The sequence below is a fragment of the Bubalus kerabau genome, chromosome 3 (assembly GCF_029407905.1).
Source record: "Bubalus kerabau isolate K-KA32 ecotype Philippines breed swamp buffalo chromosome 3, PCC_UOA_SB_1v2, whole genome shotgun sequence".
Lineage (NCBI taxonomy): Eukaryota > Metazoa > Chordata > Mammalia > Artiodactyla > Bovidae > Bubalus > Bubalus kerabau.
Genome location: NC_073626.1, coordinates 189,379,645 through 189,397,937, shown reverse-complemented (window position 1 = coordinate 189,397,937; position 18,293 = coordinate 189,379,645). Strand labels below are relative to the sequence as shown.

At 55.1% G+C, this 18,293-nt stretch overlaps 1 protein-coding gene across 2 annotated transcripts in view; it reads right to left on the bottom strand.

The window, feature by feature from the left end:
• Positions 1–2,257: 2,257 nt before the first annotated feature.
• PADI2 (peptidyl arginine deiminase 2) overlaps positions 2,258–18,293 on the bottom strand; it is a 56,335-nt gene continuing 40,299 nt past the window's right edge. Inside the window, exons 7-16 of one of the 2 annotated variants that reach the window (XM_055574332.1) lie at positions 16,816–16,994; positions 14,602–14,756; positions 13,743–13,854; positions 13,122–13,229; positions 10,247–10,398; positions 8,907–9,051; positions 8,059–8,152; positions 6,223–6,308; positions 4,300–4,428; positions 2,258–3,666 (exon numbers count right to left, since the gene is read on the bottom strand). In XM_055574332.1, coding sequence (XP_055430307.1) covers positions 3,433–3,666; positions 4,300–4,428; positions 6,223–6,308; positions 8,059–8,152; positions 8,907–9,051; positions 10,247–10,398; positions 13,122–13,229; positions 13,743–13,854; positions 14,602–14,756; positions 16,816–16,994 — 1,394 coding nt within the window. In that variant the 3' untranslated portion in view covers positions 2,258–3,432. The remainder of the gene's footprint in view (positions 3,667–4,299; positions 4,429–6,222; positions 6,309–8,058; positions 8,153–8,906; positions 9,052–10,246; positions 10,399–13,121; positions 13,230–13,742; positions 13,855–14,601; positions 14,757–16,815; positions 16,995–18,293) is intronic. The other variant, XM_055574333.1, reaches the window with a different exon arrangement.

The following is an 18,293-nucleotide window of genomic DNA, read 5'->3' as shown; positions in this document are numbered from 1 at the left end:
AATCTCTGGTCAGGGAACTAAGATCCCGCAAGCCGAGCGGCATGGCAAACACAAAACTACAGCTGTGAGCCCTTTAGATGACTGCCTGTGGGCTCCAGGGACCCCCTTGCCTGTTCAGAGAGTTCAAGTCCCCACGGCCAGCGACTGACTGGTGTAGGTCATGAGACTTGGCCCCAGATGGAATGACTGAGCTGCCACCTCTGCTCAGAGGCCTCCTGTGACCAGGCTGAGGCTACGTCTGAAATCACACTCTTGGCCTCTTCCCTTTTCTGGTCCTGCTCCCTGCGCGCCTTTCCTGGTTTCTCAGGGAGGCACTTCCTTAATAAGTCACTTGTTCCCAAAAGCTCACCTTTGGTTTTCCTTCTGGGGAACCCCACCAGAAAACAGTCAGACTTTATTGTGGGTGTTGGTCTTGACCTTGGGTGGTGGCCAGGCACTACACATCCATCGACTGTGTGGGATTCCAAGCCCTCGGGATACTCTTTCTGAGAGCCCTGGTTGTGCGTGCAGAAGGGCAGCGACCACAGGGCCAGGAGAGGGCCCGTGTGTGGCCTGCCTCACTCCGGGCCATGGCCATGAAGCAACCATGAACATCACACCAGCAGCCACAGGACTTCCCTCCGACCATTTATTTTGTTGCTGCTTAATCAGGCTCTTTCCCAACACGTCGCCATCTCCAGCATCACCTCTCGTCCAGAAAGTTGAAACCATGCCCCGCCTCTCGTCATCTTCACAATACCCTCTGCTCTCTTATTTAAAATATATCAAAGCAAAGATCGAAACAGGACCTTGGCTGAGTTTTGCAACACGGAAGTATATTCTAGGCCTATGTTTATAGAAGGTGGTGGGTGGGAAAGAATGACGAGTCCAGGGATGCTGGGGGGATATCCACGGCAAGGGCAGTCACACGGGTGGGCAAGCAAGATGGGGAAGGCCGTCTGAGGCCTTGGGGCTTCAGAGTCATCAGAAACTGCTAACTTACTGATGGGGAGAGCCTTAGAAAAATCTACAAATACACACCGTCTCCACACGGGAAGTGCGCACTTCCCCTTAAGGCAGACTAAAAAAAGAAAAAATGAAAAAAATGAAAGCCCCCAAACACACATTAACCAAGCACAAAAACACACAGCAAACAATCTTAAGTCTCCAGATAAACATTCACAAATAGGCACTTGGTGTCTTCAGCTCTGGGGTTGGAGAAACCTGGGGCTTGGGCCCCCAAAGGCAGGAGCCGCTGTTCCCAAAGTGGGAACAACAGCTTCTGAAGGTGCTGGGGCCCCATCTGCTGGGGGGCACTGGCCCAGCTGGACGGGCAGGAGGCTTGTTTAAAGGAGACCCACCCCCCTCATTCCACTGCGACAGTGACTTGTGGAAGCTCTGCACCCTGTGCATTCCCTGAATATAGTGAACTGGTATTTCTAAAGAGCGCATCACCAAAAGGGCAGATGCTGGCCATTTATATGTGGGTGGCTGCCTCCTGGAGGCAAGCGCAAGGGCCAGAACCCGCTTGCTACAGGGCCCTGTACCCTCAGAGCCCACCACTGTGCCTGGCACTCAGGCACACAATACAGGTTTGCTGAATGAGTGAATAATCCAAGATCTCATTCTTCAGGAATTCAAATTTACAACCTTTTCATTGGTTATAAATCAGTTCCTTTTTAACTCTCGAAGTGGAATTATAATTCACTTATTCTCTGAAGTCAGCTGCCCTTAAAGGAAATTTTAAAGCTGAAACTAAGTCTTTTCAGTGGGAGCCAGAGAATGAATCTGATTATGTCCAAATGCTAGGATTTTCAGCATGTACTAAGAAACTTCAGTGGGGATCATCGGTCCATCTCTAAGGCCAGTAGCTGGCCCAGAACTGGCTGTTAGGGCTAGAGGTTAGGGCAGGGTCTTTACGTCTTGCTCCTGACATATGGAGAGGAGAGGTGGGTCTTTAATTGTGTCCTATGGTGGGGAGGTCTGAGTGTGGCTAGTGGGGAAGAAGTCCTTGTCTAGCTGCCTGGAGAGATGGCATCAGAGCAGGAAGTGGAGGCCGTGAGAGGAGATGGGTCAGGGGCAGCCAGAGAATCGAGAACCCAGCAGAGAAGATGGGTAACACAGTTCACCCTGGGGCATCTTTGCACACGGAACCCTGAGGCCATGAGGATGCTGGGGGTGGGGGTGAGGGGGTGGAACTCCCAAACATCTGGGAGAGCCTGGGTCCATGAGAAAGATGAGGCAGATGAGGCAGAAGGAGCATCTCAGAAATGGAGAAGGCTGTGCTGATAAAATCTGCTGCCAGTGAAGGGTCTAAGCGCGATGACTGGATCCTCGGGGAGCGGGGAGCTGCCAGTGGTGTCTACACTGCAGAGGGCAAGCAAGGGGATCTGCGGCAGCCTGGAAAGGAATGAATAAATGGGGTGGCCCCCTGGACAAAGGGCAGTGGATTTCAAGGATGACGGCAGTTCTAGGTACACCTGGATCCCAGAATCCCCTCCATGCTGGCTGCCTTGGCCCTCGGGGCATGGCTACTGGGCAAACTGGTCGTCCCAGAGCCTCTTCCCGTCTCCTCTCATTCCATTTTGGACAACAGACTAAAGACTCTGGGGAAGGTTCTGGGTCCTGGGGTTTTTGGCTTGCTTTTCACATCAGGGCTACACAGACTCTGGCCAAACGTTCAGCTATTTTCAGGACGGTCAGCGTGGAGGTTAACAGGGGGAGGTGACACTGTGGATGCTGACGCCCTTGTGAGGGAGGGCAAAGGCACGGATACCCCACACCCCTCCCCAGTGCTTGAAGGCCCCTCAGTGGCGCCTGCAGTCCCGTTCAGGCAGGGGGTGCTCTGGGGGTACGAAGAGTCTGGAGAAGTCAGGGAGGGCGGGGGCACCCGGGCCCCTGTGGTGTCAGCCCCGACAGCTGGGTTTCCTCCTTTTTGTTATACAAGCGCCTGACTCGGCTTTGGTTGCTGAGTACTCACTTCAAACATGGTGACCTTGAGTAAACACGCTGCCAGCTACCTGACTAGGTAAGGAGCCAGGCCGCCTCCCCTCACTGAGGCCCTTTCTTCTAGAGATCTTAGTTGATTCTGATAACTGACAATTGGGGCTACCTTTTCCCCCCCTCTTCCCTTGCTTTAAATTTCCACTCTCCCATTTAAAATTCACCAAGAGAAAGCCCTCAAAAAACCAGACCCCCACCCCCAACTCGCATACAAGCAGAGGCCCAGTTTCCTGGGTTCTCTCCCCACGACCTCGCTGTGTGGCCCAGGTGTGCCAGGCAACTTCCGGGTCCTGTAAGTAAAAGTGAAATTGAAAGTAGAAACGTTTTCCCCAAGTTCCCTGATGGCTATCGCTGAAGGGCATCCTGCAGCCACGCTAAGAACCACAGAGGCTGGTGCGGCGCCAGCACGGCAGCCGTGGGCCGCGGCCGCTCGCGGCAGCCCCGCGCAGGTCAGGGCTCCATGTGCCACCACTTGAAGGCGAAGGGCTTCCGGCGCACGTTGGTGCCGCAGTGCACCTCGCCCAGAAACCTGTGGTAGGCGGAGATGTCGTCCACGAAGGTGCAGCAGAGGCCCAGGGGCTCCAGCAGGGAGCGCACGTGCGTCTCCAGGCAGCACACCTCTTCCACCTGGGGCCCGAACGGCTTGGGGATGCCCAGGTCCTTGTCGAGCACGATCATGTTCACCTGCGGGCAGGCGGTGCCGCGGTTACCTTCATGGAGCGCCTGCTCTGCCCGCCCTGTTCCGAGCCCTCCAACAGCCCTGCGATCCAGGACTGTGACTACCCCCACTTTACAGGTGAGGAAGCTGAGGCTCAGAGGGGGCTATGCACTCCATACACGGCAGAGCTAAGTGGAAAGCCTAGCAACCCGCCCCGTGTGTATGTGTATGGACATACATGTGCATGCGGCTGTGTGTGTATGCATCGGTGTGTGCACTGCGGGCACGCACGCACGCACGTATGTTTTCATGTGCGTATATACGCATCTGTGTTTCTTGTGTGTGAGTGTTTTAACCTCTTTCTAGCTCATAGAAGACTCTCCTCTATGATAACAAGAATCTGTCTTGTCTATAAAGGCCCTTTGAATTTACAAAGCACTTTCCACTGTGTTAAGGTGAAGCCTCCCCCAGGATCCCAAGGGGAACCAGAATGAGCAGTCTTCCCGGCAGGGTGAGTGCTGGGGTGGGGGGCCGCACGGCAGCTCAGCGGGCCTGGGGTCTGGGCCTCCCACTCGGCCAGCCTCAGCCAAGGGGTCCCTCCGGGTCTGGCCCGCCCCTACTGACAGTTTGGGTGAGGTCCGGAGCCCAGAACACCTCACCATGTTTGGGAAGAAGGCCCTGGCCTGGCGGTTCTTGTCCATCTTGAACAGGGCGGGCAGGTCGATGATGTCCTGCTCTGTCAGTCCCAGCTCCTTCTTGAGGATGTCGCGGTTCCAGTCCAGGCAGCGCTGGGTGACGGGGAAGAAGGGAGGGCGGGCGAGTGAGGGGCACCCTGACACCTCTGTCCACCTCAGCCCTGCCTGAGGCATTAGACCCGGGGCCCCAGCACTCCAGGGAGCGTGCAGGGCTCCTCCAGCATGGGGCCACCTCTCCCATGCCCCTCCCACCCGCGCTGAGAGTAAGAGAGAACGAGAGAGAAAGTCACAGAATTCATACCAGGAGCTCCCAGCAATGATACTCAGCACTCATTTACTGATCACCAACTACGAGTCAGACCCTAAGCGCTTGCCGTGCAGCGTCCCACTGAATCCTCAGGCCACCCCAGGCGGTAAGAACAAGAGTGCCCATGGTCTTGATTAACAATAAACACTAATCCGCATGAGCGCCCTCAGGGTACGGCTCTCAGTGCTGCACGTATGCTCCTTGTCTCAACCTCAGTCTCACGAGGTGGACACTATTGGTATCCCGTTATTGGAGACCAGGAGGCTCGGTGGTAAAGAATCTGCCTAACAAGACTCAGGTTCAGTCTCCAGGTCGGGAAGATCCCTGGAGAAGGAAATGGCAAGCTACTCCAGCACTCTTGCCTGGGAAATCGCATGGACAGAGAAGCTGTTGGACTACAGTCCATGGGGTCACAAAGAGCCGAACGTGACTGAGCGACTTGAGTCATGTTCTTAATACACATCTTGAGTATTAGAGACGAGGGAAGCTAAGACAGAGTCCTTAGTGAGTGGCCCAGAGTCCTAGTGCGGAAAGCGAGGGGTCATGGTCTGACCTCAGATCTACCTGACGCCAAAAAGTGAAACAGAGAGGGGTTGCGATAAAGTCAACTTTCAACCGGCCATGAGACGTTTGGGGACCTTTGGGAAACTTGGGGTTGCTTCTCCAGCATCCACTCCACCCCCCCCCGAAATGCAGCAGCCAGTCGCTGGGTTGAGCTGTTGGCTCCTCGCGACGGCTGGTGCCCCTGCCCCTTTGTTCCAGGGGTCAGTTCAAGGGCAATAAACTAGGATTGAGGCAGTCAGCATATGAAATTCCTCTGGCTATAATAATCGTTTCAGGTTGGCGCAGAGTGAAATGCAAAGCTTTTGTTTAATTGTTGGCGGCATGTAAGACCTCTTCCTTTGTGGAGGTATGAGGGGGTGGATGGGAGACCTTGAACTGCTACAACTAAGCTCCTGCCAGGAGGGTGCCTGCAGAGCCCAAGTGCAGAGATGGAGCCAGAGCCCTGATGAGCCTACGCCTGAAATCCACGCCACTGTCGAACTTTCGACTTGTATGAGCCAATCGTGCCCTTTTGTCTAAATATGTCTGAGTTTTTTTTTAAACTTGGTGCTTTAAATATGCCCACGCAAACAGAGATCCAATTCAACTAAATAGGACCCTGTTGACTGGTTTCTACTTCTGGATATAATTTTGAGATTTAGGAATTCAGAAAGTAGGATTCATCCATAGATAGAGAACTTCAGGAATCTGTGACCCCTAAAAAATAAAGCTTCAGGGCGTATCTTCATATAAGAGTTTTCCTGGAAGTAGGTCTGTAGTTTTCGTATTTTGGTGTCTGTGGGTCTTCCCCAAATGTTGCGGGCTCTAGCCTTACAGAAACTTCGGCTCTTGAGCACCGCTTGGTACATGTTCCTTCCCAGGTCTCCTGTCTGCTTCTGGCCTCTGCTGGCCTGCACCTCCCCTCACTGTCACACCCTTCAGCTTCCAGTAAGGAGTAAGTCAGGCAGGCGGGCCGCCATCCCCTAGGGCGGCCCCAAGGCAGCCTCTTCCCTCCCACAAGGCCCGGCCACGCTCACCTGGAAGTACTGGTTCTCCTGCACAAGGCTCTCATTGGACAGAATCTTGTTGATGGTGATGCGCTTGCTGCTCATCCCGCCCAGGCCTGTGGGGGTCAGAGGACAGGGGATGGTCTATGTCCTGCCTGGTGCTCCTCTTTGCCAAGACTCTCAGCTTCTGGGCTACCTCTCAGGACGAGGCCGATGGAGCAGGGACAGGCAGGAGCGTGGGAGGGCAGCCCCTGCAGACGCTTCTTTCCCCAGGGCTGGCCATGTCACCAGGGCCAGGGAAGAGGGGGGCCGCTGCCTTGCTCTCTCTCTAGCCTGAGGGTGGGGTGGCAGAAGAGGCCTGCTTTCAAGGACGAGCAGCAGGCCAGGGGGAGGGTGGCAGAAGCGACCTCCTTACAGGGAAGAGAAGCAGGCCAGGGGGAGGGTAGCAGAAGAGGCCTGCTTCCAAGGACGAGCAGCGGGCCAGGGGGAGGGTGGCAGAAGCAGGGGGCCAGGCGGCGACGCCCTCCTGTTTCAGGCCCGCCTCACGCCCGGCCCCCGTGCTGTGCTGGGCCTGCATCTATCTCCTGTCGGCTCGTGGGGGCCCATGTGGTTTCTGATTGGTGACCCCCAACGCTTAGGGAGCACCCGCTGTGTAGCAGGGAGCCGTCTGGAAATTCACTGCGGTAGCTCAGTAGTCTCCCCCCATCTCTTATCAGGTAGCTTCCAGCATTAAAGATGAAGAAGCGGAGGCACAGAGACGCTCCCTGACTCATCCGAGGCCTTACAGCTGGTGCCTGAGCCCGCAAGCAGACCAGGAAGCCAGACTGCAGAGCCTAGCTATAGACGCCTTTCTTCCGTGTCTGATGCTGGTCCACCGCGTTTCCTAGCTTTGCAGCTTGTTAGTGGCAAACAGATGGGGGCTGCTGCTGAGCTGTGTCCAACCCCTTGGACATATCTGTACAAAGATAGTAGCTCCTGTACCCTGTGGGGAGCTTTGAGGGGTTAATATAGAAAGCAGCTTTCAGAAAGTTGAGACTCATGCCTGCCAACCTAAAAAGTTCCTATCGGTGGGAATTAAAAAAGGATAGTGGTCTTAAGCTTATCTTGTCTGTCCCAGACACTAGTCACTATCAGGAACGCTGCCTTTGGACATGGAGGGTGGTCATGTACGTAAGTATCAACCAGTCTGAGGGATACAGACTCTTGGGATTAGGTGGATTAGAGATGCCAACCTGAAAAGTGACAAAAACTAATTTACGGAAAAACACTTAAGAAATTGTCATGGAAAAAAAAAAAAGAAATTGTCATGGCGTCTCTAACGTGGGTCACTGAATCCACCTGATCAGCTCCCTTTGTTTCCATGGTTAATTTAAAAGCAAAGCTCCTCCCAGTCTGTCTGTCTCAATTACGTGTCTGAATTAACGGTTTCTTGCTCCAGGACTAGTGGTGAAGCTGTCTTGCATTGTGTTGTCAGCTCCCACTCTTCTTCCTGCCCCTAAACCGCAGGATGTACGCTCTTCTCTAGCTTGTTTCCAAAGCTCAAGGTCCCCGAGTGATGGCACTTAGCTTTTGAACCATTTAACTCTCCTCGGGGCTGGTGCCATTTGAAGTGTCCCACAGCACGTCCCGAAGAACCACAGGCCCCTGTCGAGGGTCATAAGGGGCAGTGGGCGGCTTGAGGTGGGGGTGACGACCACGAGGCCCACAGAGGCCAGGGCCGCCTCCCACCAGGATGACTCCATGGCCTCGGAGCGGGCTGGACAACCGGAAGTGGAGCTGGCTGTCCGGGACAAAGCGCTCACCGGCCCCGTCCTCCCAAAGGCCCCCGGGGGCCCAGCTCGCTGCCAGGGCCCCGTGGGCACTCACCTTTGAACATGATGGCCTCCCCATGGCCCTCCTTCTGCTTCTCTCTGAAGAGCTTGTAGCAGGCTGAGGTGCTGGCCATGAGCATCCGGAATTTCTGTGAGAGACCGTACGGCCGGCCGGTCAGCAGAGGGCAGGTGGCCGAGCCGCGGGGGGGCTCCTGCCCTGAGGACCCGGGGCCCTGCCTGCACATTGTCTCAGCCACCCATGCCGAGTGGCGAAGGCTGCCTGGCAGGATTTCTCTATTTCAGAGGAGTATTTCTCACCCTTCCTGCCACAGAAATTTTCCTGCCTCAGCAACGCTGTTGAGTCGAAGCTCAGAGTAAAAGGTGACCTTGGACAGAGAGGGAGAGCATCTCCAAGGGGCCAAGAGGCCCGGCCATTTGCTCCAGATTTCCAGGGTTATTAAGTTGCAGACATTTCTTTGCATTTCAGAAAACGAAAGACTCTCTCTAGGGCCCCAGGCCCCTACGCCATTGCTCTCCAGGGCATTACGGCCAGTACCGTGGCCACTAGCCCTGTGGGGTTATTGGACACTTCAACTGTGGCTGGTCTTAGTGGAGATGTGTGAAGAATAAAGCACACACCAGATTCTGAATGCTTGGTATGGAAAAAGAACATAAAACCTCTCATTATTAATTTTTATAATGATTACATGTTGAAATGCTAAAATTTCAGATTTATTGGGTTAAACATTTACTGGCCACAGCAACAACATACAAACCAGCTTCAGCCTCCTTCCTTCTTCCTCTGTACAGTCCATTTCCACTAGATACCCCCCTGCTGACAAGAGCTGGTAGTACAGGGGTTCCGCACCAGCCTCTCCCCTCCAGCCTCAGAGGTCAGCTCACCTTGGTGCCTGGGATGGGGACGAAGGTCATGAATTCATCCACGTGGCCCACGGTCAGCCAGTCTGAGTAGAGCTCCACGGGCGCCTGTACCTGCTGGGCCTGCAGGAAGTCCCGCACCACCCTGGTCATCCTCCGACCACCGGACCTGGGTGGGGTTGGGAGGGGGCAGTTCTTCAGAAGGTTGCCCGTCGTGCCTGTCTCGCCAGAGGGCTTGCAGGAGGAGTTCAGCCCCTGGAACCCAGCCTGGACCCAGCGTGGCATCAGCAGAAAAGTCATGAGAAGGAACCTGAGTTGCAGAGACACTGGCCCAGCTAGAAAGGCAGTTGAGTCCAGGGGGGAATAAGGAAGTGTCAGCTGCAGCCATGGTGTGTGTGAAGGCCATGGAGCCCGGCCTTTAGGCCCTGAGGGTGTCAGTGGGTACAGGGAGGCCAGCTTCTGTGCCCAGGGGTCCTTCTTGGACTGCTGGAGGGGCTAAGGCTCAGGCAGAGTTCCAGAATCTGCCCCTGCCTATGTCCCTCTTTGCAAGTAACATCTCAGTTTCAATCTTCAATCAAGTGACGCCTCTTCCAGGAAGCCCTTCTTGACTTCTACACTCCCTGAGGTCTTCAATCTCCCCATTACCCTTACACTATAACCCAAGATCTTCACAGTGGCTGGAAAATCCGTTTTTGATCTGGCCCCCGTCTCTCTCCTACTTCACCTTACTCTTCCTTGTTCCGTAGGTACCTACTTAATCTTCCTCACTGCACCTGGTAGCACCCAGAGGTATCTTACTTGGCTGCTTGCTCCCACGTTTGTTTTCTGTATTGCCAAGACCCCCACTCATCTTCTCTCAGTGCTGCTCCTCCCCAACTCCTGCACCCTTCCCCACCTTATTTATAACCTCATCGTGGACCCTCCCATTTGGGGAAGAGGGTCATTTACTTAGTTTTACTTCCCTGGTGGTTCAGACGGTAAAGCGTCTGCCTACCATGCGGGAGACCTGGGTTCGATTCCTGGGTCGGGAAAATCTCTTGAAGAAGGAAATGGCAACCCACTCCAGTATTCTTGCCTGGAAAATCCCATGGACAGAGGAGCCTGGTAGGCTACAGTCCATGGGGTTGCAAAGAGTCAGACACGACTGAGTGACTTCACTTCACTTCATGTTAGATCCTAATTCACACTAAGATGTAAAGGTTAACTTGATTTTCTTTCCAAGAATGTCTATATCTTGTCAGTCATGGGCAGGTTAATTCTCCCAGCCAATCACTCCATGTCTGAGCAACCCAGTCTGCTCCGACAGAAACAACCGCTAACCCCCAACCCCAACCCCCCTCCAGCCCCTCCCTGGCTTCTCTTACAGAGGGAAGCTGCTCCCGATGAGGATCCGGCCCAGCGGGTATGTCTTGCCAGCCACGGTCACTGGCGGACTGACCTCCAGGTTCCCAAAGGAATCCAGGCTGGTGACAGTCTCAAAGAGTGGCTCCCGGGTCACATAGCCAAAGTCTGGGCCCTGGGCAGGGGGAACACACCCGTGGTTAGTCCCCCGTGGCCGGGAGCCCTCAGTCCCAGCCCAGCCACCCTCTGAGGACCACTTTTCACCACCTTTGGTCTGGCCCTGAGAGCACTTAGCTTCTGGGGGTTGCCCATTTGCTTCTTTTTTTTAACTTCAATAATAGAACTATTTTATTAAACAAATGAACATACTTATTTTGTACAACATGCATTTCTTTCTTTCCTCTGCCCCAGGAAGCCAGCGCTCTAGAACCCCATGTTTATAAAAACTCACTTTGGCAGCTACTATGACAAGGTGAAAAAAGTGCAATTCCGAAAGTAACAACACATAACCAAAGTGGGGAACAAAAAAAGGCAGAGTTGAGTGGGCCCAGTGCTGCTCATCTTCTCTCAAGAGAAAACAATTTAAGAATAGAAACTCTTGAGCATTATTTAAGCAGTACTGCCCAACTCTCTTGGTAGCATCTCTCTTTCAATTCCATTTATCTTGATGTTGTAACTAACTAATCTGTTACTTCTTTAAGAAATTCTGCCCTGGTTTATATCCTTTTCAGCGGCCCATATCCCTTTGAGCTTCATCCGACTCTTTGCGACCCCATGGATTGTAGCCCACCAGGCTCCTCGGTCCATGGGATTTTCCAGGCATGAATACTGGAGTGGGTTGCCGTTTCCTTCTCCACCATTTGCTTCTTACTCCCGCTGAAGAGCAGGAACCCCGCATGGGGAGGCTGTTTGTGAGCACGTCGGTATGAGTGTAAGTATGAGTGTGTGTGTGTGTGTGTGCACGCGCGCACATCTGTGTCTCTGCATCCGTCTCTATTTCTTAAACACAGAGAAATACTGGCAATTTCATGATTGGTCCTTGTTTTGTGCCATTGACATCCCTGTTCCTCTGCTGATGTGAGCAAGAAACGGACCTTTGCTGATGTTAGCTATTGATGGATGGGGGCTGTTTGTTACTACGATCTTACCAAGTGAAAGCTGGCCAAACATGCAAGAACGTCAGAGAAGTAACATATACACAATTTCAACCCAGCCCCAACCAACCATGTCTGTTCACTGAGCCCAGATGCAGCCTCAGACTCCTTCTTAGCACAGAGCTCTAACAGACTGGAGTTACATGATACAACCCCCGTAATGAGTGTGGCAAAGCCCCTGTGACTCCCTGAATTTTAAGTTTCCTTTCATGATTTTTTTTTTTTTGGTAAAAAGGTAGGGATCTTGCTTGAGAGCTTGCACTGGGGCTGGAACGAAGCTTGTCTGACAGACATCCTTGCTAATAAAAATCATAGAGTGAGAAGACGTGGCTTATCCTGGCCCAGCTCAGAGGCTCAAGGGACAGCTGTGCCCAGAGGGGTGAATGGCTGCAGCTTAGCGCTTTCTCTCCTGGGAGCCCCAGAAGGCAAGGTGTGATCTGCCAGAGGCTGGGGCAGCTGGGGTTTTATAGCCTCACACAGGGGGCGGGGGGCAGGCACGCAGCACAGAGCCAGGCTCGGCCCAGGCCTCCAGGAACCGTGCAGCCCAGGGCACTGGTACCAGGCCGGCCTGGCACACTGCAGGCAGGTGGTGACCCGGGAAGAGGTGAGAACAGGATCTGAGGCCTCGGTTCTCAGGCCTGTGGCCACTGCTGACCGGTCTGACTGCCCCTCGTGCTGGAGCAAGTGGACAGCCCGTACTGAGGACGTGCCAGGGCTGGGGATGAGGACCAGAGCAGCAGCTAACAACAGTCCTAGTGCTGGGAGCAGCACGGGTGTCTTAGATCACGCCTGCGGTCTTCGCAGCAAGTCTGTGAGACGGATGCCGTTCCAATCCCCGTTTCACAGACGAGCGCACTGAGGCCTGAGGAGGTTAAGTTGCTTGCCCAAGGCCACGCTGCTGCTAAGGGGCGGAACTGGGACTCGAGGCCAGCTCCATCTGGCGTTCCAGAGCCGTGTGCTCACTGGCCCTGCCATCTCCCCGTGATGAGGGGACAAGGTGAGTGAATGTTCTCAAGCAGCAGGTGCTGACTTGGTTAAGGGCTGCCTCTGAGCAGCTCTGATGTCTCATGGGAGGCTGTCCTGCATGTTACTTTGGGAAAGACCCCTAACCTACATTTTATGCTCTAGCCAAGCTCTCCCTGCCTATTCAGGGCAGAAGGTCAGGACAAGGAAGACTGAGTTTGGTTCTGTCCTCATCCAACTGGTTGTTGAGGGCATAAAAAGAGAGTGGTAATGACCTCTAGGATCAAGGGTGGGGGTTAGATTGCTTTTTTAAAAACTCATGAACTGAAAAATCACAGCCTTACTGAGCTTTGAAGTTGGAACCAGGCTTTCCAACAACTGATTATAAGTTTCCTCCTTGAAATGTATTTTGTTGCAAGTTGGAGGTGGGGGCAGGGGCAGGTCTCTGTCTCCCACAGAATCAGTTATGAGAGCAGGAAAGGATGTTGGGGGTTACTATCCCAATGACCCATTCTGCAGATGAGAAGATGGAAGCAACAGACTAATTTGCCAAGGGGCTTCCCGGTGTCTCAGACGGTAAAGAGTCCGCCTGCAACGCAGGAGACCTGGGTTCAATCCCTGGGTCCAGAAGATCCCCTGGAGAAGGAACGGCAACCCGTTCCGGGGTTCTTGCCTGAGACTCCCGGGGACAGAGGGGTGCCCGAGGTCTCCCCACTGCTCTGCCCTGCAGCCCCAGGCTGCACCCCGACCCCATCCTGCAAGGCGGCCCTCAGCCTCTCACCAGGAGCTGCTTCACCGGGAAATCCTTCAGGTTTCCATCTCTGGGGGAGTCCAGCACCACGGGGAAGCCTTTGTGCGGGGCCTCGATGTAGCCAAACTCGATTTCATCCTGTGGGGACAGCGGGAAGAACCATCCAGTGAGCCCAGGGGGCCTCCAGGGAACTCCAGCCGCCTCCCCGGTCCCTCGCACACGACGGCAGGGGTTTCTCATGCAGCCTTCCTCAGGGCTCTGCAGGCCCCCATTGTGCTTGCACTCACTGACCCCGCTGTAAAAAGCCGGTAACATCCTGTGTGCATCTTCCTGCAAGGAACACCTTAACTCGAGAGCCATGCTGTATTCACAGATGGGCTCCTCTTTGGCTGTTGTAAAGTGCTCTACAGAGAGGCCGCCGGTCACGCGGTCGCCCCTCCCCACAGACGGACGTCTCGGTTGCTTCAGTCTCCGCCCCTCTAAGAAGCTGCAGTGAGCCGCCTGGTGCGTTTATGTCCCTGTGCACACGCACACGCGTGATCTGACACAGAATTCACACGTGCAGAGCAGCTGGCTGCCAGGGTGCTGACACTAAGCTGCCCCTCTTGCCTGAGTCCTGAGCCATGTCCTTCCCAGCCTGGGGGGCCTCACCTGGATCCATCGGTCTCCCCGGTTCATGTACTGGAAGCAGACCTTCAGTTCGCAGTTGGTTTTCTCCACCAGGTTCTTCACCTCTTTCAGGAACAGGTAGTTGTCCTTCATGCTGAGAAGCATGGGCAAGAGGGAGAGACCAGGAGGGAGCGTGAGGAGGCACAGGCCCGCCATGGGGGAGGCGCGGCAGCGGGCCCCTGGGCCGGGCCGTACTGGGCAGGTGAAGCCCCTCTGGGCTCACTTGTGCAGAGGCTGCTGGAGTCAAGGGCCGTGCAAATTCAGCCCTTCCTGCAGTGTCTGCCATGGTCATGAACAAAGAGAGGAGGGGAATTCTCACCCCGCCTCCCGAAAGCCTTCCACCTCCGACTCCCAGATTTCCAAGGAACAGTTAACCTAACCCAGAGGCAGGGGATGGGCTCAGAACACGGGGCATGTGGCCGGCATCGCCTGCAGGCACTTCTTTCACCTGCTTCTCTGCTCAGGGGGCTCTCTAGCACATAACACGCTCAGTGAAAAACTGCTGGATGAATAAGATGAACTGAATATCCATCACAGAGGAAGGCTCCCAACTACATGGTAAGGGCCCAAAAGATACGGGAAAGAAAACGCAGCTATCACTTTTAGAGCACAAAAACTCTGCTCCAGGACCTTGACAAATGCTTTGCCTGCTTCACCCCACTTAATCCTCGCAGAGACTCTGTGATGTCACCATCTCAGAGAAACAGAGGCACAGAGAGGTCACGTTAGTGCTCAAGGTCACACAGCTGAGAAGCAACGAGCGTGACCTGACCCAGGTCTCTCACCTCCTGAAGCCCCAGCTCCAGCTGCCTGGCCTGTCTGCACCGTGCCTACCGCTTACCAGCACACAAACACCGACACGGGAGGCAGGATGTTGGGGGTCATGATCCACGGAGCGATGCGGAACGTCACGGTGTCCGTGAAGACGGGCGTCAGAGGGATCTCCTGGGCGTGGGAGAGATCAGGAAGTCTTGTCAGGGTGCTTTTCACTCCTGTCTAACAAAGTAGGTGAGACCAGTAACTGCTGTTCAGTCGTGCAGTCGTGTCCGACTCTTTGCGACCCCATGGACTGCAGCACGCCAGGCCTCCCTGTCCATCAGCAACTCCCGGAGTTCACTCAGACTCCCGTCCATCTAGTCGGTGATGCCATCAGCCATCTCATCCTCTGTCGTCCCCTTCTCCTCCTGCCCCCAATCTTTCCCAATAGCAGTACATTACTGACCACTTACTGTATGCCAGGTCCTATTGTGACAGGTGAGATTTCACTTCTGCCATACTCAGGGGTACATACTATTTTAATCCTTGTTTTGTAGATGGGAAAACCAAGTCACAGACCTCTGATTCACAAACTGTACATAGCTGTCCAAGGTCAAGTGATCAGTAAGTGGGTGAGCCTGTATTTAAACACGGACAGTCTGGCTGTTGAGCTCAATCTCAACCGCTATCTGATTTCATTGCATCCAAGTTCTTTTCCTGAAATCGGCTCACATGATGACTGAGTCAGACCCGGCCTTCCTCAGTTTTTGCTCTGGGTACCTTGCTCTTTTCTACGTGTGAACATTTTAACGTTATCGGGCGAAATTTTGCTCTGTCCAGATTTTTTTTTAAGGAAAGGTTCGGGAAGCTTGCCCGGAACATGAGGGAAGATGAGGTAAGATCTCGTTGCGTGGCTGGCTTTGGAAAGCTACGGGAAGCCGTGTCCTGCCCTTGGTGGGGGCATGGGGGCGGCCCTTCCCGCGAGCGTCTGCCTTCTGCCGGCATCCGCGGAGGGGGGTGGGCCGCTCTGAGACCCTGATGCACGGCAGGTGCAGGACCAGCCCCGCCCCACCCCGTCGCATTATCTCCGCTTTTTCTGCCTTTCCCTCCTCCCAGGGACTCGAGAGCACGTTGTGAATAGTTGCTCCAAGCTTGGATGCTCACAATCACCCCAGGAAGCAGAAGCATTTGTCATTTCTACTTTCCAGGTGGGGAAACCAAGGCACACAGGGCCAATTCACTTGCCCAGTGCCTCGTGGGCTCAGACCCGGGCAGTCTGACTTGAGCTCCTTCTCATAACCCTGAGGCCCAGCTTCACCTGCGGCGGAGCCCATGGCATCTCGTCTTGAAGTGGTCTAGAAGCGAAGCAGAGGAGCAAGCCCGTGTCTGAGGGGGCAGCGGGGCCCTCCATCTGAGCGAAGGGGGCCTGAGAGCCAGCGCTCCGGGGCTGCAGTTTTGGTAAGAGGTCCTTACGGGTGGAAAGCAGCCTCAGCTGGGGGCACCGCTCCCCTAGGGGGCGAGTACTCGCCTCCTCGCTCACTTTCTGCAAACCAGGAGCGCAGGTGCGCGAGATGTCTGGCCGCAGCAGGGGGACATGGTTCAGGACCGTGATTCAGCAGCTCCCACAGCGAGGGTGTGGGGCCCGTTAGGGAGGGAAGAGCAGGGCGCACACGCATGGCTTAGTTTGCTCCTCGTGCCAACCAGTGGTTCCCTGTGCCCAGAACTACACCCACCCTGCACAGGGATGGGGGCTTCCCAGCTGGTTCAGCGGTAAAGAACCTGCCTGCCAACTCAGGAGACTCAAGCTGGATCCCTGGGTCAGGAAGAACCCCTGGAGAAGGAAATGGTAACCCACTTCAGATATTCTTGCCTAGGAGATTGCATGGACAGAGGAGCCTGGCTCCTCAAGTAATGTCTGATCTCGCTGCATCGAAGTTTTCTTCCTGAAGTCAGCTCACATGATAATCAGGCCAGGCTCAGCCTTCCTGTTTCTGCTCTGGGCACCTCGTTACAGTCCACGGGGTTGCAAAGAGCCAGACACAACTGAGTGATTGAGCACACTCACACACACACACACACACTCTCCAGGGAGCAGGCAGACCTGGGGACAGGCGTGAGGTCAGAGAAACACCCGAAGAGCATCCTGGGGAGGAGGTACAGTGAGGAGGACCCCAGGGCGGGGCTCGGAGGCCCTGGCGGATGTGTGCAGATGATGGGAGCACTTAGATCTCCAAACCTGGACTTCCTCCAAGGGGAGCCCGCTCCGCCCCCGGGAGCCCCTCCAGGCGAAGGCCCTCACCTCAGCCATGTACTCCAGCAGGCTGACGTGGATGGAGACCAGGCCCGAGAAGCCCTCGTCGGGAAAACGCAGGCCTTCCACAAAGAACAGCAGCTCCGCAGAGCCGCCCGTGTACTTGACCACGTGGTAGAGCTTCCGCCGGCCCAGGATGTGGACGTAACGCTGGCCGAAAAAGGGGTCTGGAGGAAGAAGGACCCAGGTCAGGCCCCACTCCCCCAGCCGACCGTGGGGCGGGCTCGCCGATAGGGGCGCGACAGCAAAGCCCCTTGTCCTCTAGACGCAGGGAAAGCACAAGCGGCCAACGCCACCGGAAGGGCCGCGGCCCGGTCACCGTCCCAGCCCTGCTGGGCCCTAGCCTTGTAGCCCCGGACCAGACACCCTCCCAGCTTCCGGCTTCCTCGGCTATAGAGTGAGCTCTCCCCAGGAAGGAGACAGAGATGAGAGAAGCTGAGGACTGGGCAGCCAGTGGTGGCAAGAAGGGAATTATTGTTCGCATTTTACAGAGGAGGAAACTGAGTCCCAGAAGGGAAAATGGCTTGTCTGGCGTCATATAGCCAGTACGTAGCTGAGTTGGGAATCAAATCCCTAATTCTGAACCCCAATCTCTCCTCCCCTTTATATAAAGAAAACACCCACTTATGCCCTCAATTCCCCTCTGTACAGTGGAAGCCATATCAGCACGTGGGTCTCTCGCTGTGCATTTTTTTTTCCTGGTTGCACACGTTTGCGGCTGGGAGGAAAGGCCAGTTTCTCCCGCACTCCTAGGCCACTGAAATCTCCTGGCTCCTCGCAGCACTGTTCCCTCTGCTTAGAAAGCTTGTCTCCCTCCTTCACGCTTCTGAACTGCACCCAGATCCCCCAGAGACCAAGCCAGGGGCTCTGTCTGCAGCGTCTGCATCCCCGTCCTTCCCTGTCCCAGCCCAAACGGACATGATCTCAGTGTTCAGCTGTTGGCCCCCAGAGCCTGTCACCTGCATGATGGCTGAGACAGGCCCGGCTGGGCCCAGCACAGGCTGCGTTTGATAAACATCTGCCGAATGCACCAGTGCGCCCGTGTCACCATATGGCAGCACTTTCAGGCCAATTCAGAGTGCATACACTGAGTTACTGCTCTCTGACCACATGGGCAAGGACCTCTGCGGGAGACAGAGAGGGTCAAGAAGTGGCCCCTCGCAAGGCTCAGCTGGTGATAAGATCGCACAGATGAGGGAAGCGTCACAGTAGAGCTCTGCGGTGAGTGAGCTGGAGGGGTTACTGGGAGGCAGAGGAAGGGAGCGGGATGGGAGGCGTTTGAGCGAAGAAAGGCAGCCTTTGAGATGCCCTTGGGGGTGGCAGAGGTGGGCACAGCGAAAAGATGCAGTACTTGCATTGCCACACGCACGGAGGTAGGACCCTAGGCAGTCCCAGGAGAAGTTTCTTTACGCCTGCAGAGCTGGGAGGGCGGAGGCAGGCTCCGCCTAGTGCTGTGGTCAACAACA